The sequence below is a fragment of the Symphalangus syndactylus genome, chromosome 5, assembly GCF_028878055.3.
Source record: "Symphalangus syndactylus isolate Jambi chromosome 5, NHGRI_mSymSyn1-v2.1_pri, whole genome shotgun sequence".
NCBI lineage: Eukaryota > Metazoa > Chordata > Mammalia > Primates > Hylobatidae > Symphalangus > Symphalangus syndactylus.
The window spans coordinates 5987023-6012561 of NC_072427.2; the positions used below are offsets into that span (position 1 = coordinate 5987023).

General features: G+C 39.0%; 1 protein-coding gene and 1 non-coding gene across 18 annotated transcripts in view; both read left to right on the top strand.

Moving 5' to 3' along the window:
- Positions 1-16797, top strand: part of LINS1 (lines homolog 1) — a 33668-nt gene extending 16871 nt beyond the window's left edge. For 8 of the 17 annotated variants that reach the window (XM_063640046.1, XM_063640047.1, XM_063640052.1 and 5 more), the window contains 7 exons: positions 728-844; positions 4930-5431; positions 5525-5614; positions 10895-11036; positions 11780-12370; positions 13955-14126; positions 15916-16797. In XM_063640046.1, coding sequence (XP_063496116.1) covers positions 5033-5431; positions 5525-5614; positions 10895-11036; positions 11780-12370; positions 13955-14126; positions 15916-16795 — 2274 coding nt within the window. In that variant the 5' untranslated portion in view covers positions 728-844; positions 4930-5032 and the 3' untranslated portion in view covers positions 16796-16797. Of the gene's footprint in view, positions 1-727; positions 845-4929; positions 5432-5524; positions 5615-10894; positions 11037-11779; positions 12371-13954; positions 14127-15915 lie in introns of those variants that run through there. The other 9 variants (XM_063640056.1, XM_063640053.1, XM_063640054.1 and 6 more) reach the window with 5 other exon arrangements.
- An 8422-nt stretch (positions 16798-25219) lies between these two features.
- On the top strand, positions 25220-25326 carry LOC129483580 (U6 spliceosomal RNA). The gene has a single exon (XR_008658103.1). It is a non-coding gene; the product is annotated as a U6 spliceosomal RNA (small nuclear RNA).
- Positions 25327-25539: the final 213 nt, after the last annotated feature.

The window sequence follows — 25539 nt, forward strand, 5'->3', positions numbered from 1 at the left end:
CTGCCTCAGCCTCCCAAGTAGCTGGGAGTACAGGCGCAGGCCACCATGCCCGGCTAATTTTTGTATTTTTAGCAGAGACAGGGTTTTACCATTTTGGCCGGGATGGGCTCAATCTCCTGACCTCATGATCCGCCTGCCTCAGCCTCCCAAGGTGCTGGGATTACAGGTGTGAGCCACTGCACCCGGCTACATTTCTTTACATTACTTACTTTATTTTAATCAAGACTAAGAGCTTTAACTGAAAACATTAATTAGCCAGATGTCTCCAATTCTCTATCAGGTTTTAAAGAATATTTTATTATATAAACTTTTTCCACATGTTTTTCCACTACTTACTGGTTTCTTACTATGATATTTCATAAATAACCTTTTCAAATCTGTAATCTGAACTAACTTTTAGATAACTTCTGAATTAGACAAAATTATTATTTTTCTCACTAGTAATACAAACTTTTTGGCACATTTTGTTTACAGAATTATGTGTTAACTTGAATTCTTAGTAACCTAAAACTTGTGTGAAACCCCAAAAAGCAAGAAATCCTGAATCATCAGAAGTGGGCATTTATAGACAAAAACAGTTCCACAATTTAGAAACATACTTCCCCATATCACAACCCTTTCTTTATTGGAAATGACCCAGATATTAAATGAGCATCAAAAATAACTCAAAGCATTTAATTTACACAAAAAGTTTACCTAAAACATTTATCCCATTCACTGTGCTCAGTTCTTTCAGTTTTAACAAGGGAGACATGAGACATCAATCAAGATATGTAAAATGAACATTGGTTCAGTCCGGAAAGGTGTGACAACTCTAAGCGGAGAGGAGGCTTCCAGGTCACAGGTAGGTGAGAGACAAACAGTTGCATTCTCTTGAGTTTCTGATTAGCCTTTCTAAAGGAGGCAGTCAGATATGCATTTATCTCAATGAGCAGAAGGATAACTTTGAATAAAATGGGACGCAGATTTGCCCTAAGCAGTTCCCAGCTTGAATTTTCCCTTTAGCTTAGTGATTTTGGGGGCCCAAGATATTTTCCTTTCACAGATTTCTCTGATTTGTTAAGAAAAAAAGGCACGCAAACCAAGATCATTTTGTTTTGGCTGGGTTTGTAGTTTTATAATCTTCTATGCCAAACACTGACATCTCAAAATATCTAGCAAAGACAAACATAAAACCAGACAAAAAATGTATGCTGACAGTTCTGAAGGCATTTCTGTTTTTATTTTACCAATAATTTTAAAGCCAACTTATTTAGTAAAGTTATACTTAAGTCACATGAACTTAAAAATTGCTTAGACTTAGTTAATGTATGAGCACTCTTATAAGTCAGTTCGGTAAACACAACATATAACAATAAGTGTACATACAAATAAACACATCTAGACATGTATACACATACACGAACGAAGATCCAATAGCTTGGAACCCTAGCCATGAGATAGCAATACAAGCTCGCCGGTTTTACTTTGTTTGCCGCAATAGATAATCCAGTGAAGACTGTGAACCAAAATTTCGAGTAAAGCATTTTCCATGGCAGTTTGATTTTTAAAGGCCAAACCTCCCCAGACTCCAAAGGACACTGGGGCCAAACAGTTCCAAACGAGAGCATCACACCTTAACCAGGCCCCCTGCTCAGAACAGCAGCACAAAAGCCTGGATACATGCAACACCATCCCACTTTCCCATTCAACAGCAAACCCCAGATTCCAAACAATATTGGGGCCAAACAGCATTGCAACTGCGAGAGAAAGTTCTAAGGAGAGTTTAGTACTAGACCTCAGAACCTCTGCCAAGGGCATCCCCTTTGTAGAGATTGAGGTCCAGGGGATCCCCCTGGGGTGTTCCCCTTTGGAGTCCAATCTTAGAGTGTCAGACGTCTCTGATCTTACGTGGGCACTGGTGCTGCTTTGCATACTTTTCCTCCAGAGGCGATGGCTTACTGTGAGCTTTCCTTTGCTACCTAGGTGTAATCCCCAACTTTTAGCATCCATATAATTTGATAAAGCCACGCTTTCCCATGCTTCTCCTTCCACTAGAGTGACAGCCATGAACTGTAATGATAGGATTTGGAGCCAGGGTGGGCTTCTTTTGTCTTTAGCCAGTCGAGTAGGGGAAGGGAAGAATTTATGCTTATGTTTTCCTGAGTTCTGTGAGCTGCTGTAACATGTTAATCAAACCCAAAGGGGAAGTTGGGGAAACTCCAATTTAGAGCCAGTTGATCAGAAGCATAGGTGGAACATTCTGGGGCTTGCAATTGGCATTAGAATTGTGGCTCAGTCTTCAATCTGTGTGATCTGATGGTATCTCCAGGTAGATAATGTAGAATTGAATTGGAGGATGCCCAGGTAGTGGTCTATGCAGAGTTGCTTTGCTTGCTTGCTGGCTGGTGGGGAGAAATCCTCACACATCTATGGTCAGAAGCATGTTGTAAGAGGATAGTGGAAGAAACAGTTTATTTCTTCCTCTCATAACCCCAATGCTTTTTTTTTTTCCTCGTCTCTAAAGGCTCATTTTGAATCTGTATTTCTTAAAGTTTAAAACCTTTCAGTCTAATTTCTCACAATCACTCTTACCAAAGAATCTGGGTCCCACCATGAGAGAAAACAGCCCATCTACCCCCTGGAATATTTATTTACTGGCATTCACCTTGGTTGGTGCGCTAAAATGATTGAGCCATATGAAATTGACCTTTTTGTGGGTTGAAACTAGGTCAGATAGCAATTTCATTCTCATTTTGGTAAAATTTAAGGACTTAGTGACCCATAGGAATATTATTGGAGTATTTTTATTGCTATAGCATTTAAATAAAAATAATCCCATTTGTTGCTGAAATTTTTACTAAAAGAGTTGAGCATGTGATAGTAATTAAAACAAAATATTCTGTCTTACAGTGTCAGTAGTTTGAAAAGAAATGTTATTATAACTAAAATATAAAGTGCAGTGGAATTAGACTTTGAGATGGAATATGAAGACTAATTTCTGATGTGTGACAGACGATGTATCAGGCAATTAAGGAGATTATTTTGTTCAGGCAGTTGCAATAGGGAGAATGTTCATAATGGGAAACCTCTTGAAGAGGAAGGAGAAAAGGTAGGGATTAATAAAACAAGGGAGTCACTGAGGAAAGGTAGAAGTAGGTCCTATTTGGGAATTGTAGACAGTGGGTTGGTCCTTTCTGGTTAACCGTTTCTTGGAATAAAAAAGAGTATGGTGCTTATCCATTCTGGCCTTCTGAGAGCACACAGGGCTGAGATAAAGTATAACACTGTCAGATGGAACAACATTACCAACAATTTGTATTAATAAATCATATGGGATGCATACCACAGGTTGAAAGTGTGATTCAGAGAAAACTTATCAAAAGTTTCATTCATAACTTTAAAATCTAGAGATTGCTTAATATTTATTTATCCATGAAAGGACTAAAACAGGGCAGCTTTGTGTTGTGGAGTAATCAACAATTGAAATTCAGGCTAAATCAGGGGAAGAAGCCAGCCATTAAAGACCAAGACTAGGCTAGTGGGCCATAGTGTAGACAGAAGACCCAGTATAAGACCAAGACTAGGCTAGTGGGCCATAGTGTAGACGGAAGACCCAGCATAAGACCAAGACTAGGCCAGTGGGCCATATTGTAGATGGAAGACCCAGTATAAGATCAAGACTAGGCTAGTGGGCCATATTGTAGATGGGAGACCCAGTATAAGACCAAGACTAGGCTAGTGGCCATATTGTAGATGGAAGACCCAGTATAAGACCAAGACTAGGCTAGTGGCCATATTGTAGATGGAAGACCCAGTGTAAGTGGTAGACTTCGAAGTCTTTTGGAAGTTGAAGATGGGAAGTGTGTCTATAAATGGGTCAGGGCAGAGAAGTCTGTAATTTTGTTAAAGGGTAAATTTCAAGAGCGCAAAATCACAACCCATATAAAATGACCACATATCAAAGATTTTATTTGCTTTATTACTAAGGGAACTAGGCACAACCTGTTAAAAGGAGCAGTAAGAAAACCATGAATCTATGTAGGGTGAAGGAATGTTAAAGAGTTTACAGATGGAAGCAAAACTGATTTTTCCCACTGCGGAGAGGGTTGCCTCTTTATCAGACAGTTGTTCACAGATCTGTGGACAAGAATTATTTGAGGTGTGAAATATCTCAAAGGCAATGAAAGGAGCAAAACCTCCCTCCTTCCCAGGGTCAGATTGTTCCCAGAGGCTCCAGCATTCCATTGTCATGATATTCAGTAATCTCTTTTGCTTATGCCAAAGTCTTAAGTTTTTCCTTGCCATACTCTATAGTAACTACTTGCTGCTTCTGATGTTGATCCATTTTAACTTGGAATTTCATCAGCAATAGCCATAATCTAGTTTGACCATATAGCAGTCTAACTAAAATTTTATCTATAAATTGGAGGTGAAGGTTAATGAATTCGAATTAGCTCCGTGGTTCTCAACTGGAGGGATTTTGTCCCCCAGGGGACATTTGACTATGTCTGCAGACATTGTTTGGTTGTCAAAATCTGGCAGGTCAGGTGGGAAGTGCTTTGGGCATGTAGAAGGTAGAGGTCAGGAATGTTGCCAAACATCTTACAATACACAAAACAGCTCCCCACTACAAAGTTATCTGGCTCCAAATATTAATAGTGCCAAAGTTAAGAAACCCTGATAGCCATTGAAAACTGTTAGAGGAAAGCTCAGGTTTCTGCTGCATTAAAATTAAACCTAATTTTATGCTCTCAAATCTGTGTGGAAAGCATACATTTCATTATTACGGTCTTGAAATAATGTTCCTGTTACAATTTTCCATTTTAGAAATTAAGCAGTCAGCATCCCCTTTAACTTGAGAGACTTAGTGATTAAGTGGAAACAGTTGCTTTCTCTTGTGATAAGCATATAGCACTTAGAATTTTTAAATTACTTTTCCTATTTTAGGTTTCACTGAAGAAACGCCTTGGAGATTCATTGCACTTCTGAGATTTAATGTTTACAACTTGGAGTTGTCGACCTTCTTATAAGATACATTTTGGAAGTCAAAATGAAAGTTTTCTGTGAAGTTTTAGAACAGTTATACAAGAAGGTACTTCTTGGAGCCACACTTGAGAATGACAGCCATGATTGCATCTTTTATCTCAACCCAGCAGTTTCAGATCAAGATTGCTTTACAGCCACCTCCTTAGTATGGGCAAACACCTATAGTACCCAGGGAAGGCATCAGCCCATCTCTGTCGGTGTGGCTCCCATTGCTGTAGCATCTGCATGTTTGAAGACCAACTCTCAGATGAGCAGTTCCAGAGAAGTAATGCTCCTTCAGTTAACAGTGATCAAAGTGATGACAACCCGGATACTATCTGTCAAAACTGAGTTCCATGCAAAGGAGCAATACAGAGATGTAATTAAAATTCTCTTAGAATCAGCCAAAGTCGATTCTCAATTAGTAAGCCATGTGTTTTTTTAAAGATCTTGATATTTAAAATAAAATTTTAAGAACATTCAGCAATAGTGGTTAATTGTATTTGTTTTCCTGTAGATCTGTATGTTCCAAAATTCAGATAAATTGTTATCTCACATGGCTGCACAGTGCCTTGCATTGCTTCTATATTTCCAATTGAGAGAAAAGGTAAGATAAGTAATCAAAGTATGTTATTATTTCTCTTTCTTAATTTTTTTTTAATTTAAATGTTTTGTGGAGACAGGGTCTCACTGTGTTGTCCAATCTGGTCTCAAACTTCTGGGCTCAAGCAATCCTCCTGCCTCAGCCTCCCAAAGTGCTGGGGTTAAAGACGAGCCACGGCACCTAACGTGTTTCTCTTATAGTTTCTTTAAAATTGCTCTTGGACATTTGATTTTTACCCTTCAGATATTTGTATTAATAAGACATTTGCTCACATAGTAACATATGTAAAACCATAAAAATTTAAGAATAGAATATGATGATTTGTGTCAAGGATTAGAGTCTTAAATATGTTGTCAATCATAATCAGATTCTTAACCTGAGAGGTGAGTTTCACATCAGAGTCCGTAACTTTCTGCAGATTCTCAAACTAGTAGGTGGACCCCTTCCCCCTAAAAAGATTTAGGAACCACCACTTGAGAACAAGCCTATTTTCACAGGTTTAATGTAAATTCTAACAACAATCCTCAGCATAATGTAAAACAGTGTAAACAAATTCAGGGTTGAGTTTTTCTCTTATCTCTGAATTAGTTAATAAACAAATGAAATATCTACTGACTTTTCAACTATAATCTCTTGCTTCTTTCGATAACTTTTTTCTGAATATGAAAAGTGGTATTAGTTGAAAATTTGGAAAATAGACAAAGTATAAAGAGCAAATTAAAATTAAAAATTCACCACTTAGAGAAAACACTGCTAATATTTTCATCTTTCATTTTTATTTTTTTTTCTTTACTGTCATAATTTTTATTCAGCATTACTGTGGAAGTTCTGGCTAGTGCAATAATTCAAAAAAAATAAGTTAAAGGTATAAAGATAAAATGTTGAAGTAAAGGGGCCACAGTCTTTGTGCTTTCTTGAAACTTAGAATCCAGTAGTAATCTGAATTGTTATAGTCTAAGAGGAGATTTTGAAGTGAACATCAATTATGTAAAATATCTTTTTACCAAGACATGATAATTTGGCTTCCAGAATTTTTTTTGTGGTTATCGCTGGCTCATTTTTATTTTTATTTATTTATTTATTTTTTTATATATATATTTTTTTGTTATACTTTAAGTTCTAGGGTACATGGGCACAACGTGCAGGTTTGTTACATATGTATACACGTGCCATGTTGGTGTGCTGCACCCATTAACTCATCATTTACAGTAGGTATATCTCCTAATGCTATCCCTCCTCCCTCCCACTACCCCACAACAGGCCCCGGTGTGTGATGTTCCCCTTCCTGTGTCCAGGTGTTATTGTTCAATTCCCACCTATGATTGAGAACATGTGGAGTTTGGTTTTTTGTCCTTGCAATAGTATGCTGAGAATGATGGTTTCCAGCTTCATCCATGTCTCTACAAAGGACATGAACTCATCTTTTATGGCTGCATAGTATTCCATGGTGTATATGTGCCACGTTTTCTTAATCCAGTCTATCATTGTTGGACATTTGGATTAGTTCCAAGTCTTTGCCATTGTGAGTAGTGCCACAATAAACATACGTGTGCATGTGTCTTTATAGCAGCATGATTTATGTTTCTCTGGGTATATACCCAGTAATGGAATGGCTGGGTCAAATGGTATTTCTAGCTCTAGATCCCTGAGGAATCACCACACTGTCTTCCACAATGGTTGAACTAGTTTACAGTCCCACCAACAGTGTAAAAGTGTTCTTATTTCTCCACATCCTCTCCAGCACCTGTTGTTTCCTGACTTTTTAATGATCACCATTCTAACTGGTGTGAGATGATATCTCATTGTGGTTTTGATTTGCATTTCTCTGATGGCCAGTGATGATGAGCATTTTTTCATGTATCTGTTGGCTGCATAAATGTCTTCTTTTGAGAAGTGTCTGTTCATATTCTTCGCCCACTTTTTGATGGGGTTGTTTGTTTTTTTTCTTGTAAATTTGTTTGAGTTCTTTGTAGATTCTGGATATTAGCCCTTTGTCAGATGAGTGGATTGCAAAATTTTTCTCCCATTCTGTAGGTTGCCTGTTCACTCTGCTGGTAGTTTCTTTTGCTGTGCAGAAGCTCTTTAGTTCAATTAGATCCCATTTGTCAGTTTTGGCTTTTGTTGCCATTGCTTTTGGTGTTTTAGACATGAAGTCCTTGCCCATGCCTATGTCCTGAATGGTATTGCCTAGGTTTTCTTCTAGGGTTTTTATGGTTTTAGGTCTAACATGTAAGTCTTTAATCCATCTTGAATTAATTTTTTTATAAGGTGTAAGGAAGGGATCCAGTTTCAGCTTTCTACATATGGCTAGCCAGTTTTCCCAGCACCATTTGTCAAATAGGGAATCCTTTCCCCATTTCTTGTTTTTGTCAGATTTGTCAAAGATCAGATGGTTGTAGATGTGTGGCATTATTTCTGAGGGCTCTGTTGAGTTCCATTGGTCTATATCTGTTTTGGTACCAGTACCATGCTGTTTTGGTTACTGTAGCCTTGTCGTATAGTTTGAAGTCAGGTAGCCTGATGCCTCCAGCTTTGTTCTTTTGGCTTAGGATTGACTTGGCAATGCGGGCTCTTTTTTGGTTCCATATGAACTTTAGTTTTTTCCAATTCTGTGAAGAAAGTCATTGGTAGCTTGATGGGGATGGCATTGAATCTATAAATTACCTTGGGCAGTATGGCCATTTTCACAATATTGATTCTTCCTATCCATGAGCATGGAATGTTCTTCCATTTGTTTGTGTCCTCTTTTATTTCATTGAGCAGTGGTTTGTAGTTGTCCTTGAAGAGGTCCTTCACATCCCTTGTAAGTTCAGTTCCTAGGTATTTTATTCTCTTTGCAGCAATTGTGAATGGGAGTTCACTCATGATTTGGCTGTCTGTTTGTCTGTTATTGGTGTATAAGAATGCTTGTGATTTTTGCACATTGATTTTGTATCCTGAGATTTTGCCGAAGTTGCTTACCAGCTTGAGGAGATTTTGGGCTGAGACAATGGGGTTTTCTAGATATACAATCATGTCATCTGCAAACAGGGACAATTTGACTTCCTCTTTTCCTAACTGAATACCCTTTGTTTCTTTCTCCTGCCTGATTGCCCTGGCCAGAACTTCCAACACTATGTTGAATAGGAGTGATGAGAGAGGGCATCCCTGTCTTGTGCCAGTTTTCAAAGGGAATGCTTCCAGTTTTGCCCATTCAGTATGATATTGGTAGTGGGTTTGTCATAAATAGCTCTTATTATTTTTAGATATGTCCCATCAGTACCTAATTTATTGAGAGTTTTTTAGCATGAAGGGTTGTTGAATTTTGTCAAAGGCGTTTTCTGCATCTATTGAGATAATCATATGGTTGTTGTCTTTTGTTCTGTTTATATACTGGATTACATTTATTGATGTGCGTATGTTGAACCAGCCTTGCATCCCAGGGATGAAGCCCACTTGATCATGGTGGATAAGCTTTTTGATGTGCTGCTGGATTCGGTTTGCCAGTATTTTATTGCAGATTTTCGCATCGATGTTCATCAGGGATATTGGTCTAAAATTCTCTTTTTTTGTTGTGTCTCTGCCAGGCTTTGGTATCAGGATGATGATGGCCTCATAAAATGAGTTAGGGAGGATTTCCTCTTTTTCTATTGATTGGAATAGTTTCAGAAGGAATGGTACCAGCTCCTCCTTGTACCTCTGGTAGAATTCGGCTGTGAATCCATCTGGTCCTGGACTTTTTTTGGGTGGTAGGCTATTAATTATTGCCTCAATTTCAGAGCCTGTTATTGGTCTATTCAGAGATTCAACTTCTTCCTGGTTTAGTCTTGGGAGGGTGTATGTGTCCAGGAATTTATCCATTTCTTCTAGATTTTCTAGTTTATTTGTGTAGAGGTGTTTATAGTATTCTCTGATGGTAGTTTGTATTTCTGTGGGATCGGTGGTGATATCCCCTTTATCATTTTGTATTGCATGTATTTGATTCTTCTCTCTTTTCTTCTTTATTAGTCTTGCTAGTGGTCTATCAATTTTGTTGGTGTTTTCAAAAAACCAGCTCCTGGATTCATTGATTTTTTTGAAGGGTTTTTTGTGTCTCTATCTCCTTCAGTTCTGCTCTGATCTTAGTTATTTCTTGCCTTCTGCTAGCTTTTGAATGTGTTTGCTCTTGCTTCTCTAGTTCTTTTAATTGTGATGTTAGGGTGTCAATTTTAGGTCTTTCCTGCTTTCTCTTGTGGGCATTTAGTGCTATAAATTTCCCTCTACACACTGCTTTAAATGTGTCCTAGAGATTCTGGTATGTTGTATCTTTGTTCCCGTTGGTTTCAAAGAACATCTTTATTTCTGCCTTCATTTCATTATGTACCCAGTAGTCACTCAGGAGTAGGTTGTTCAGTTTCCATGTAGTTAAGCGGTTTTGAGTGAGTTTCTTAATCCTGAGTTCTAGTTTGATTGCACTGTGGTCTGAGAGACAGTTTATTATGATTTCTGTTCTTTTACATTTGCTGAGGAGTGCTTTACTTCCAACTGTGTGGTCAATTTTGGAATAGGTATGGTGTGGTGCTGAGAAGAATGTATATTCTGTTGATTTGGGGTGGAGAGTTCTGTAGATGTCTATTAGGTCTGCCTGGTGCAGAGCTGAATTCAATTCCTGGACATCCTTGTTAACTTTCTGTCTCGTTGATCTGTCTAATGTTGACAGTGGGGTGTTAAAGTCTCCCATTATTATTGTGTGGGAGTCTGTTACTTTGTAGGTCTCTAAGGACTTGCTTTATGAATCTGGGTGCTCCTGTATTGGGTGCATATATATTTAGGATAGTTAGCTCTTCTTGTTGAATTGATCCCTTTACCATTAGGTAATGGCCTTCTTTGTCTCTTTTGATCTCTGTTGGTTTAAAGTCTATTTTATCAGAGACTAGGATTGCAACCCCTGCCTTTTTTAGTTTTCCATTTGCTTGGTAGATCTTCCTCCATCCCTTTATTTTGAGCCTATGTGTGTCTCTGCACATGAGATGGGTTTCCTGAATACAGCACACTGATGGGACTTGACTCTTTATCCAATTTGCCAGTCTGTGTCTTTTAATTGGAGCATTTAGCCCATTTACATTTAATAATTTTTATTTTATTTCTATGGCATATTTGATTTTTTTACTTACATAATATTAGGATATTTCTGTTCCTTCTCGGTTTACCACATATTATCATACTTCTTTCTTTTGGCCAAATATGTAAACAATGTGGTATACAGTTGTGTTGTGTAAAGAAAATATTGTATTTTGACTACTTTCTTTATTTTCTCACTTGTAGATAACCTTAAGTAATTCCTGGATTGCTTTTTGCCAGAAAAATCTTTCTGAATACTCTGAGAGTAATAAAGCAATATACTGCCTCTGGACTCTTACAGCAATAATAAAAGAAATCTTTAAAGATTCATGTTCACAAAAAACAGGTATGGATTACATGGCCCTATGAACAATCGTCATCTTGCTCCTGGGAGCATTGTATTTATAATGAGAAACAAAACTTACTTTGGAACATCTGATCTGTCTTAAAGTAATGAAAAACTCAGTCTCTTCCAATATATTTTGATTGAGGATAACCTGTTTTAATAGGAAAAAAAGTATAAGGCAAAAAGTAAAGCTTTTCATGATCATAAATCCTTTGCATTGTTTGATGTTACTGATATTTGTAAAATGAATTTTTTTTGTTTTTTGTTTTGTTTTGTTTTTTGAGACAAGTCTTGCTTTGTTGCCCAGGCTGGAGTGCAATGGCATGATCTTGGCTCACTGCAACCCGTCTTGCGAGTTCAAGTGATTCTTCTGCCTCAGCCTCCCGAGTAGCTGGGATTACAGGCACTCACCACCACACCCAGCTGATTTCTATATTTTTAGTAGACACAGGGTTTTACCATGTTGGCCAGGCTGGTCTCAAACTCCTGACCTCAAGTGACCCACCCGCATCGGCCTCCCGAAGTGCTGGGATTACAGTTGTGAGCCACCACGCCCGGCCATAAAATGGATTTTAACTGTGGTTCTTACCCATTAATCTGTGTAACCTGTTAGAATGTTAGAGGTAAACATTCCAAATCTGTTTTTTCATCTTATAAAATTATATTTATAAAAACTGAATTGCAAAATTGTTTGAAGAAGACTGTGTTTTTCCTGTTTATAATTCCTATTTTTATAATTGCAGAAATTCTAAAGCAGTTCCTGACTCATTTCGACACTATTTTTGAAGTGCTTTACAATTCCTTATTCTCTCAGCATTTTGAAAACTGCCTGGATACTTCTAAAATAGTAAACATCCTGATGTGTTTCCTCGAGTTGCTTGAGCTTCTCATAGCCTCCAGAGTCTACCTGAAGTTACATTTCACTTGCCAGAGGATTTTATTTTTGAAACCATCTTACATGCTGGAAGTTATTACCTGGCCTATTCAGGCTTTTGTCAAAAGGAAGGTCATCATATTCCTCAAAAGGTGCCTTCTCTGTAAAGTGGGTGAAGACCTCTGTCGTGGATCTGTGCCTGCCTTAATGCCGCCAGACCATCATGTAGCGGTGGACATGCTGGCTTTAGCTAATGCTGTTTTGCAGGCTGTGGATTCAGGGTTGTTGAAGACACTGTCTGTTTATGAAAAACATTCCTTTTTTGGAGGTGATGAAGTTCAACCTGGATGTGAACATATCGCTAGTCCAGATCATGTGATCCTTAGAGCAGCAAGCTTAGTTATAATGAAATCCTTAGAAATCAAGTTTCAAAATTGTTCTTCAGCAAGTGAAATGAAAGGTAATTCTCCGAACTCCTTTTGTATGCAGTGTGTAATTATTTACTTAAGTACAGTAATTCATAATTATCAAATCTCAGGACTAGTATAATTTCCAGTAATTTAAGCTGTGTGTTATCCTATTGATAACTTACTACATTTTCCAAAAAAAAAAAAGAGAACTGGATTTACCTTTAAGAAACATGTCAGCTTTTTATGGCTACAATGAATTTGTAAAGCATAAGGAATGATTGAAGTTTAAAAAAGTTGCCGTTGAGTCATGTCAAAGTAAGTGATGGAAATCAATTCATATTCAAGTATTTATAGCATTTTATTTATATTAATCCTTTTTTTTTTTTAAATCTAAACTGCAGGTGCGTGACCATGGCCCACTGCAGCCCTGACCCCCCTTTGGCCCATGCTACTCCTCCTGTCCCAACCTGGGAGGTCCCAGCCCGGGAGGTCAAGGCTACAGTGAGCCGCGATCCATCTCACACCTGCGCTGCAGTCCCGGTGCAACAGATGGAGATCCTTTCAGGGAGAGAGAGAGAGAGAGGAGAAGACAGATTAAAGAAAAATATGTTCACTCCCACTTATGTGTTTATTGTTATTATTGTTTGTTATTATTTCTTTGTTATTGTTAAGTTCACTGTTTATTTTGAGGCAGGGTCTTGCTCTGTTGCCCAGGCTCACTGCAGCCTCAACCTTTTGAGCTCAAGTGATCCTCTCTCCTCTGTTTCCCCACCCCGCTTATATTAATCCTTCGTACAATTAGTATTTCTACTAATGTAAATTATTGAAAATTAGATATTGAGTTAAAGCTAATATGTGAGAAGTTATATTGACAAAGAAATTGTTACATATATAATTTCTAGAATAGTAACTCAGGAGTTCAAAGTCTTCCATTTTATTTGAGAAAAATGAATAGTAAATGTCTCTAAACAGGCTGCATACAGATTCAGTGAAAAGTTTGAATTGTGAGCAATGACATCACTGAATTGCTTTGGATATAATTTAGCTTTTAATAACTACGCATTAGTTATAATTCTGTGCAGTTTTAATTTATAACACTAGATGGCACCTGTTACATAATTCAGTTTTAAATTGTAGTTAAAGCTACCTAAAACGTTTTTATTTTTGTGCTTATTAGTAGTATTTCTATGCTTTAAACAAACAAAAAATATGTTTTTCTGTTATTTTGAAGACAAAATTATTTTTGCTTGGTTGCATTCTTGCCTCTAGTAACAGACAGCTCTGGCATCCAATGAAGTGATCTTTGTTGTCTGCTCATTTATTTATCTGCTTTTAGCAAGAAATCACATAACTTTTATTTCTAAGAGACAGTTATTTGGCAGTTGTTGCAAATGGATGATCTAGCTATACATTTTAAATGTATGCTCTGGAATGAGTCACTTTTTTTTCCCTGAGCCTCAGTGTCCTCATTTGCCAAATAAAGATGATTCCTAACTGATTCCTGATGACTTTTTGAAAGTGAATTAGGATAATTGCATCTTAAGGTACTTTAGACACTATGAGTTTATATACAGGCAAGATATTAATTCATTCATAAACTATTGCCTACACTTTGAAATTTGCATTTTTTGAAGTTGACTTACAGAGGTTCATGTCTGAGTTACTGACCTTCTTAAAGCCTCACCTTCAGCCCTCTCTGCAATTACACAATCCGTGCAAATGGCTGTCTAGGGTTTTCATAGAACAAGACGATGACATGCTGGAGGCTGCCAAGGCATCACTGGGCATCTACTTAACACTGACCAGGTTAGTGTATTTTAAAGTAATTATTGAACGGCCTACAAGTCAGGAAAGCAGAAAACATTTCTGAGAATGTGCTGGGCATGTTGCTTATTTTGCATCATTTGGGGGAAAACATCCTGTGGTTTCCTCATAAGTTGCAGTTCCTTTCTTTAACCCTGACTTACATGAAAAGGAGATTGCATTTGCATCACTATGAAAACTTGGCCGGCTGGGCAGATCTCAGGTAGTATGACTAGATTGGCATCTGAAAACATGGCTTCTGATTTAGTCTCCAGTAAGTACACTTCTCTGAATCTTAATTGTTGTTCATTTAAGACCTCTTTTCACCCCTAAGACTTACTTTTTTGTATTAAGCTTCAGTAAGATGATCTTTGCCTTTGTAAAGGTGAATACAAACTTAGAAATAATCAAAGGGAGCTGTTCTGAATTTTCGTTTCAATATTCAGTCGAGTTTGGGCTGATACCTTCTTGAGGCAAATGTCTGAAATTGGTTAAGTTATGTTACTGATGATTTATACTGATTGTCTCTGCTTTATTAAAATAGCTGTACTTGGGGTAATATCTTCTTGTGGCAAATATCTATAATTGGTTACGAAGCTAATAACCAATGACCTTTTCCACTGTTTCTGCTTCTGCTTTATTAAAACCCTCACATATTTGCTTTATTTCCATTTCTTTCTTGGCCTGGGAGAAAGGGATTTCTTGCTAGTCATCTGTGGTGCAGCGTTGTGCTGCCAGTACTTACTTGTATTATGACACTGCTGGCAATGGCTGCTCTTAGACTCTTAAGTGTTTGGGGCCAATTTTCAAAAGGTTCTAATCAAGAACACAAAATTCCTGCATGTGATTTGAATTAGGTTCAAAATGGTCAAATACAAATTCAGTCTGAAAATGCACACGCCTGTAAGAGTGTATCTTAATTGTACTCAAAGTTAGCTCCTTACTCCTCAGGAAGTAGAAATCCCTGATTGAAACTCAATTTGTGTGTGAATTTCTCGCTTTCTTAATTCCAGTTCAGTGTGTCCAGAGAGGCATGTGCTTACAACATAGCCAGTTTTTTTCAGATGTAGTTGTATTTGTTAAGATTTTTTTGGTTGTAAATGATAGAAACCAACTCTAATTTGAGCAAAAACCAGCATTTATTGGCTCATAACTGGGAATTCTAAAGGGTCAAGTTGGAGTCAGGTATATGTATAGGGACCATAATCGTGTCATCAGTCACTTCTCAATTTTTCTCTGTCTCACAGTTTTGAATTCATTCTCAAGGCATGGCCACCAGCAGTCCAAGGCTTACCTCAGCCTTACAGTTATAATCTTCCGTAGCGCCAGCAAAAGTCCCAGGGGAGATCTGATAACCCACTTGGGTCACAGAGCCTCGTCAGAACCAGTCACTGTGGCCAGGAGCATGGAGTGCTCTGATTGGTCAGTCTGGGTCACGTGCCCACCCTTGTTGAGGAGGGTAAGGAAGGAGGTTTAGGAATTATCTTACCACATGGAATTGGTTACCTATAAGAATGAGGAATTCTGATGTCAAGAGAAAGAACGACAGAGAACTTTTATTGGGCAGACAAAAACTAGAACTGCTGAAGTCAGTGGATTTTGCTTTACTGAGTCAGATTTATTTAGAGCTTACAGGGAAAGGAATGGGTTTTGAAATTTTTTCTTTTAAGAAGTGATGCATAGATTTGAAACTAATCTAATAGGTTAATTTATGGTATGTGAATTATATCTGTTAAAACTGTTTATTTTTGTAAGGTCGTTAATCTGCATTCTCCATTATCTTCATTTTCAGAGGATGTGAAGCCACTGAAAGCTTGACTCAGGGAAAAGAAATATGGGACCATCACACACATGAAAATGGCTATAATCCTCACTGTATTTTCTTGTTCTTCTTAAAAAATATAGGATTTGATTCTACAGTTCTTCTTGACTTTTTGATTTCATCAGAAACCTGTTTTCTTGAATATTTTGTGAGATATTTAAAATTACTGCAAAAGGACTGGGATGATTTTTTCACCATTTGCAATAACTTTGATGCAACTGAATCTAAATATGACATAAGTATTTGTGGCTGTGTCCCCTCACTTGTCCAAGACCAAAGCACCAACCGAACAATACCCTATCATTTGACTGCTCCTCGTAGTCACAGAGATGTGTGTGCTCGGCACTCCTGGGCTTCCGACGCTCCGTCTGAACCACTGAAAGCTGTGATGTCCAAGGGGACTCACACCATGTGTGCTTCTAGTCTGTCTTCCCCCCGGGCCTCTCAAAGTCTGGTAGATTATGACAGCTCTGATGATTCTGAAGTGGAATCCACAGACCAGTGTTTAGCTAACAGTGAACAGACATCTTCACACCAGCAAGCAACTAAGGAGATTCAGGATGCAGCTGGGACAAGCAGGGATAAAAAAGAATTTAGCCTTGAGCCTCCATCAAGGCCTCTGGTTCCGAAAGAATTTGATACTGCCTTCTCCTTTGATTGTGAAGTAGCCCCAAATGATGTCATCTCTGAAGTGGGAATATTTTACAGAATAGTAGAATGCTTCCGGGAGCTACAGGATGCCATCTGCCGTTTGCAAAAGAAAAATCTTTTCCCATATAATCCAACTGCACTTTTGAAGTTGTTAAAATACATAGAGGTGATAAGTAATAAAACTATGAACACTTTGTAAAACATTGGCATTTTATTTTCCAGGTATGCTTTTTCCTTAATATAAATTATGTCTCAATGAGGTAATAGTATAAAATAATCACCACAAAAGGGTTTTATATTTATTTGAGACAGAGTCTCATTCTGTCACCTAGGCTGGAGTGCAGTGGCATGACTCAAGTCACTGCATCCTCCACCTCCTGGGTTCAAGCAATTCTCCTGCCTCAGTCTCCCGAGTAGCTGGAATTACAGGTGCCCGCCACCACGCCCAGCTAATTTTTGTATTTTTAGTAGAGACGGGGGTTTCACCATGTTGCCAGGCTGGTCTTGAACTCCTGACCTCAAGTGATCCACCTGCCTGGCCTCCCAAAGTGCTGGGATTAACAGGCATGAGCCACTGTGCCCAGCTGGGTTTTCTAAACAAGTTCTTACTTTTTGCCTATTGGAAGCAACCTAGTGACTGAAAAAGAGACATCAAATGACAAGTCACTCAATATAGCTATATACCACTGGAGATTTGTGGCAGTTCTAACTGACACAAAATCGGGGGTGATGATTGTGTTCCCTAACTAGGGCTGCCGTAGCAACTTGCCACATGTGCTGCAGCTTCAGACACCTGAAATTATTCTCATAGTTTTGGAGGCCAGAATCCAAACTCAAGGTTCAGCAGGGCAATGCCCTCAGGGTCTGGAGAAGAATCCCATCCTGCCCGTTTCTGGCTTCTGGTGGCAGCCAGCCAGCCATGGTGTTCCTTGTCTTGTAGTGGCATCACTCCAGTTCCTGCCTCACGTAGCATTTTCCTGTGTCTGTGTCCAGTTTCCCTCCTACAAGGACATCGGTCATTGGATTAGGACCCACCCTCACCCATTATGATGTCAACTTGATGACAGCTGCAAAGACCCTAATCCCAGATAAGGCCACTTTCACGTGTTCTTGATGGGCTTGAATCCAGGAGGGTCACTAACCAAATACCGTTACTATTTCCTTCTGGGAGATTTACACAGAAAGCGATATATTAAAAATGTAAAATCTTAGCTGTTTCTTTGAGAAGTGATTATATCTGGCCTACTGTATGAACATGATTCTTTCTAAAAAAAAATTTAATCACTACATAATTTTCCTATTTAAAATTGTGACATGAATAATTATGTTCCATAGTCTTGAGGGGTAGCAGTAAATTCAATTTTAATATGTTTGTGTAATAGGAGCAATAGCTATATTGTGCTGCTAAGTCTGGCATTAAGGCAGTCTAAAATATTGCCTGTAAATTTTTTTTTAATGATCTCTTTGCAGAGAAACAGAACAAAGACTAAACCTACGAGACATTAAAATATATATTAAGGCTATGGTATTTGCAACAGTTTAGTACTTAATTCAGGTAGAAATGGAAAAGTCAGTGGAGCTAAATAGAAGGTTGCTGATTAAAATAACAGTGAAGGACCAGTGTTAGCCAAATAGCAATGCAAAGGTCAAAAGGTTTGCGTTTAACATGCTGTTGGTGTGGCTATGCATTGAGGCAGTTTCTACCATAATTGAAAAAGCACGTCAAATAATGTGTATTCAAGGATGCCACATTATTTGTAAAAAAATTAAGGTTTTAGAGTTTTACTAGAAATACCTGGTAAAGTAAGTCAGACTTTGTATAGTCAGTGGAATACTATATGCATTTTATGCATGTTTGTGGATGTGAAACATCTCCAGTAAAAAAACAAGTAAATATATGGGGCTTGTAATTATTTAGGGCAAGAAGCAGGGCAGGAGTAATACACATTCATAGATATGCTTTTGTGCATGTATAAAATATGTATGTAAGACTATATAAGAAAGTCATAATAGTGGTTGCCTTGGGAGACAGGTCTGATGTGGAAGACAAATTCTTATCTTTTTGTACTATTTTTAGCTGGATACATGCAGCACTGCATTAGGATATTTCAATAACAGACCACATAGTACAGTGGTCCCATAAGACTATCAAGCCATTATTTTTACTGTAACTGTCCTATGTTTAGGCATGTTTAGATACACACATACTTACTACTGTGTTACAGTTGCCTACAGTATTCAGTACAGTAACATGCTGTGTACAGGTTTGGAGCCTAGGAACAATGGGCTATACCATACAGCCCAGGTGTGTAGTAGGCTATGCTATCTAGGATTGTTGAGTATACTCTGTGACATACATGACATGACAACAAAATTGCCTTGCAACTCACTTCTCAGAACATGTCCCTGTCAAGTGACACATGGCTGTTTTTTAATGGAAATAACTGGGAAAATAAAAAAAAATCGACTCTTGTTCCTAAGGGTACATAAATATTGAATGCATTATAACTCATGCTTATGCAGAAGTGGTTTTGACTTGTGTTTCTCTATAAGGTTAGCAAGGAACTGTCAGCCCCTCATTACATGTAAAATGAGGGAAAAGCAATCTTACAGGTATGCAAAGTTGGTGTTTCAGAATCTCTACATTTGTAACTAACTCAAATGTAAGTCAATTCATCACACACTCACTAAGCCCTGGTCTTGCTAAAGGTGACCCTTGGCTGGTGTGATCACTATCCTTGGCTTTTCTGAGCATCTAAGTGCTATTCCCAGGGTTATGTCTTAAAGGAACACAAAACTATTGATATATGTCTGCACAGTGAATTCCCAGAGTACAACACAAGAGCAGTCTGTAACCTCACCCCTTCCAGTAAAAGCATATGGAAATACAAGTGAGCACACGGTGCCGTGCACCCAGCTTGCTTATTTTAAAGCAGAAAAGATACAGAAAAGTGCACTGTAAGTATATAGCTTTTTGAATTCAGAAACTGCACACCGGTGGAGCCAGTTCCCAGATCAAGAAATAGCATGAGGCACCCAGAAGTCCCTCTTGAATCCTCTCCCTGTCACTGTCCACCCCTGAAGGTTACTGTGTCGTGAACTGAGAGAACAGAGACAGTCTTTGCCTGGTTTTCTCTTTCTTTTATAAATGGAGTCATAGATAATGTATTCTTTTGTTCAGCATCATTTGGGAGTGTGTCCTGATTTATTTTTAAAATGTCAAGTACCTAGCCAGGCGTGGTGGCTCACGCCTGTAATCCCAGCACTTTGGGAGGCCGAGGCGGGTGGATCACCTGAGGTCAGGAGTCCGAGACCAGCATGGCCAACATGGTGAAACCCCATCTCTACTAAAAATACAAAAAAAAAAAGCCAGGTGTGGTGGCACACACCCGTAATCCCAGCTACACGGGAGGCTGAGGCACGAGAATCGCTTGAACCCCAGAGGCAGAGGCTGCAGTGAGCCGAGATCGCTCCATTGCACTCCAGCTTGGGCAACAAGAGCAAAACTCCGTCTCAAAAAAAAAAGTTAACTACCCACATTTCAGCTATTATTAATAAGAAAATACTTTGACTCCTCATAATTCTCTGACACGCCCGAGATGCTAGAACAGTGAGATTAACTGGTCAAACAATAAAGTGTAAACAGGTTATACAGGGCCTTGTGCAATTGGCCCCAACCTGCTTCTCCAGCCTGTCTGTGGTTTTCTCCCCATCCACTGTTCCTAGCACAACTCTTGCCTCTTACATATTCATTCATCAAGCCCTGTCTTCAGTGTTAGATTGTGAAGCGTTCCCCCATCTGTTCTTCACCATTCAATTTTGCATGCTCTATTCTCTGCACTTTGCTCTTTCCTGTTGTATCATTTGTCACATTATATTTGAACCATAAGTCAACAGTCTTTCCATTTGCTAAGCTCTTTTTACATTGTTACATCATAGGCACAGCACAAATGTTGAATAAATGAGAAGTGATCCTTCTCCAGGGACTTGATAATCTACTGGAGGAGACAGATGTGCAGAGAATTATAATCATTATCCTTACCTTGCACTTCCTACTTGCTAGCCACTGTTTTAAGTGCTCTACTAATCCTTGTAACAGTGTTAGAAAGTAGGTCCTATTATCATTATTATTATTATTATTATTATTGTTTTGCAGACATGGAGATTAAGTAGCTTGTCCAAGATCACCCAGCCAGTAAAGTGGCAGAGCTGAAGTAATGGATTCAGGTAGTTGGGTTCCAACCTCTTCTCAGACTCCCTACATAATTCCCTGCTTTCAAGACAGAAGATGAGGGATGTACACCATTAAAACTAAAATTGTTGCAGCTTTGGATATGTGTGGTAGGTGGTGTAAGTCACACAATGAACTTACATTGGAGTCAGGTCATCCAAGACCTTGAGTAATGTGCTAAGGAGTATTGACTTTTCTATACACGGTGGACAGCTGATGAGGTTTTTTAGTAAATGACTGGTTTTGTAATTGAAGAAAGTGACTTTAGTGGCAATATAGTGGCTAGATTGACAAGCGCAAAGATTGGGAAGAGTTTATTGCAAAAATCCCACTGAAGGCAAGGGCAATGGGAATGGGATCCAGGCCTGGCTGAATGCTCACATCAGCTTCTCTGCCTTCAGACACCCACTGATAACAATGAAGAGGCCAAATCACAAGCAACAAGACACATGAGGAGAAAATGGAAAAGGAGAAAACGATTTCGGAAGCTCAAAGGTAGGTAGATTGAAAACTCGTAACCACCCAGTGGGTTCATCTTACCCGCTCCCTAAACAGAGCCGATTTATCAAGACAGGAATCTCAATAAAGAAAGAGTAATTCACGCAGAGCTGGCTGTGGGGGAGACTGGAGTTTTATTATAACTCAAATCGGTCTTTCCGAGCATTCAGGGATCAGAGTTTTTAAGGATAATTTGGTGGGTAGGGGATGTGAGTCAAGAGTGCTGATTGGTTGGGTAAGAGAAGAGATCAGGGAATTAAAGCTGTCTTCTTGTGCTGAGTCAGTTCCTGGGTGGGGGCCACAAGAGCCAAGATCAGATGAGCCAGTTTATCGATCTGGGTGGTGCCAGCTGATCCATCAAGTGCAGGGTCTGCAAAATAGTTACTGACTTAGGAGCAGTTTAGGGAGGGTCAGAATCTTGCAGCCTCCAGCTGCATGACTCCTGAACCATAATTTCTAATCTTGTGACTAATTTGTTAATCCTACAAAGGCAGTCTAGTTCCCGGGCAAAAAGGGGATTTGCCTCTTATCTTTGTTTTAAACTATAAACTAAATTCCTCCCAAAATTAGTGCAGCCTATGCCCAGGGATGAACGAGGACAGCTTGGAGGTTAGAAGCAAGATGGAGTTGGTTAGGTCGGATCTCTTTCACTGTCTCAGTTACAATTTTGCAGTGGTGGGTTCAAACTAACCTAGTCAACCCAGGAACATTACATTCCTGTCTGGAATGGGGAAAACTGAAAAATCTGACGTATGAGCTGGATTCCTCTGAAGGGTCAGGTGCCTGTGGTGCTGAGCACCATGCTATACCATAGGGTGCTGGGTGGAAAAGCAGTTCAGGAAACAATGACTTCTAGACCCTCTACCCCACTCCATGTAGTCAGCCATTGCTCTCCCCACCACCTAGCAGATTAGAGGTCTATTCCCGGAGAGTGTGAAACAACAGGTCTTTGGACTGGGGAACACCAGACACAGCTGGAGATAGGAATAACATACTGAAAACAGGATTAATTAAATATTTACATACTAAATATAACCACCATCCTCCCCGGCCTTCTCCCCAACTCTACTGCCAGAACACTTCTAACTCTAACTAGGAGGCTAAAAGAGACTTTTCTGGGGAATTTAACAAACCCAAGAAAAAAGATCTAAAGACACTGATATTGGGGTTCCCCAAATAAATTACCCAGCCAAATCATCCTACTATGAAGCCCACAGTGGCAAATATCACCATGTACATAGAGCTAATTGGCATTTAGTGGCTCACTCTTACATATAATGTGAGTGAACAGCCAAGGATCATCAGGAATTAGGGGAAAGCCTCTAACCCAAAAGGCAGAGATCAAAACAAACACGAAACAGATTAAACAAAGAGGAAGTTAACTTATCAATACCCTCAAAGAAATTATAAAGGATACTACATAAAAAATATTCAGTGAGGGGCTGGGCATGGCAGCTTACACCTGTAATTCCAGTACTTTGGGAGGCCAAGGCAAGAGAATCACTTGAGCCCAGGAGTTTAAGACCAGCCTGGGCAACATCATGAGACTCTGTCTCTCCAAAAAAAACACCCTAAATAGCTGAGTATAGTAGTCCCAGCTACTTGAGAGGCTTGGCAGAAGGATGGTTTGAACCCAGGAGTTTGAGGTTACAGTGAACTATAATCATATAATCACACCACTGCACTCCAGCCTGGGTGACAGAGCAGGGCAAGACCCTGCCTCAAAAAAGAAAAAAATATTCAGTGGGGAAACAAATACCTTTTATAAATTAATAATGTGACAGCAAAAATGAAAAAGTAGAAATGTAGTAAAAATAAGTTGAGGAAATCTAGATTTTACAGCAACAGGACAAAGAAATTAGGAAACAGGAGAGAGATGATATAATGTGAGAACTGATCACCAGGGTCCAGTAACTGAATAATAGAAGTACCTGAAAGAGAAGAAAGGACTGGAAAAGAGAAAGTACAAAAGAAATTCAAGGAAAGTTTTTAGAACGGAAAGACTTAGTCTTTAAATAATGGGTGCATGTATAACTGGAAAAAAGAATTTAAAAAGGAGGAACAGGATCAACCTGAAATAAAGAGCCATTGTTTCACTGGCATGCTGAGATGCTGCTCTGTTTACTCAGATAAGAAAGTAGGAAGCCTTAGGAGGAAGAAAAGTTCATTTCTCACCTGAGTGACTTCTGACACTGTTATCAGCACAGCGTGGCATCCAGCAGAGAGTTAGAAATGCTCTGTTGAAAATCAGGACAGAGCCAAATATAAGTCATTTGTGTACAAGTATTATGAAAATCATGGAAGAAAGTGTGATTGCCCTGAGAGTGGAGAGAGAAAAGATGAGGGTGGGTAGGGGGAGTACTGGATAGAAGAAGGAAAGTGAGGGAAATCTGAGGCAGGAGAACAGAAAATACTATGAGGAAACTAAGAAAGGTTTTATAGAGCTTTGAGAAGGAAAATTTATGTGGGGTTTAGTATCTCTGACAGCAACAGTGGGATGAGATCTGAGAAACCACCAGATGATTTGACCATCAGGAAGTAGTTGACGATGTTTAAGACAGAAATTTTAGGTGGACCCAAGTGTGCACAGGAGGGGAAGAGGTAGAAACCAAGGACGGTGGTTTTCAATTTATTTGTATTCTCTGCACACAAATAATACTGGCATTTTGGGTTGCACCTTTGAAATGACAGGCTGAAAACAATACCATTCAAGTCAGAAATAGTTTTAACACAATCACCAAAGGCGATGTTCCAGACATCCAATATATCTCCCTGGGCACCAGCTGGACTTGCTGCTGTACCTCCCACCTCTTCCTTAACACAACCCACTAGGGCTGCACTTGGCAGACATGGACTGCCCAGATGTTTGGACACTTGACCTAAATATTAAACTTTAATTGGTCTTGATTGTCACTTATGACAGTATAAAAATTGTCTTGCTTTATCAAAATGCACATTTGAAAATTATGGTTGATAAAATGCCTTTTCTAACAGTAGGATCATAGATCAGACTAGCAAACCGTTTCTGAGTTTTTCTGGTTATTTTAAAGAGGGTAGAGCTGAACTCACATCAAAGCCTTTACAGTTAACACCAGGTATCCCCTCTTAATTGCAAAGCTGGCCTATATATTTTTTTAAGATAAAGGAAAAGCAAACAGTGATCCCTTTCTAAGTTTGCAGTTCACAATGAACCTTACCAAGTAGTTGGAATGAACTGTAGTCCAGTTACTTACTGCATTGGGTACAATACATGCTTGTGCACACTCTGGATTGTTTGTGTTTTTCCTTTTCAGGATTTTTGCTTTGTTTTCAAAGTACACTTCTGTGATATTTATTTTAAATTTACTTCACATACTGTTTTTTTGCAATGGAATCTCACTATGTTGCCCAGACTAGTCTCAAACTCCTGGGCTCAAAGGATCCTCCTGCCTCAGCCTCCCAAGTAGCTGAGATTACAGGCACACACCACTGTGCCAGCAGTTCTCTGACATTTAGAAGCATTGAGATATGGAACGTGATCTGCCTGTGATTTTCTTTCCAGTGAGAATGGCTCAGGTGTTTGCTGTTTGGTAGAGCCTACCTAATCACTGAAGGCAGCAGAGTTGAAGCATGGTTTTACCTGAAAAATGTGCAATGGCACTATCCTGGCTCACCACAACCTCCACCTCCCGGGTTCAAGCGATTCTCTTGCCTCTGCCTCCCAAGTAGCTGGTATTACAGGCATGCACCACCACACCCAGCTAATTTTGTATTTTTAGTAGAGACGGTGTTTCTCAGTGTTGGTCAGGCTGGTCTCTAACTCCTGACCTCAGGTGATCTGCCCACTTAGGCCTCCAAAAGTGCTGGGATTACAGGCATGAGCCACTGTGCCCGGCCATCTGAAAAGCACTTTCTATGCTTATATTGGCAGCACATATACTAAAATTGGAATGATACAGAGAAGATTAGCATGGCTCCTGATCAAGGATGACACGTAAATTTATGAAGCATTTCATATTTTTTAACTTTTAAAAAAAAAAAGCACTTTCTAGGGGTGGCAATCAGAATGTGTGTGTGTTTTTTAAGTGCCTCAAGCCTGCTGTCAGACTCATTTCTCCCTTTGAGGCCTGTGAAGTAAGCACCCCAGAAGCACATTTATAATTGCTGATGACATCTTTTTAAGCTATTCAATAAATTATGAGGAAGGGCAGGTTTCCCCACAGCTAAACTTCTTT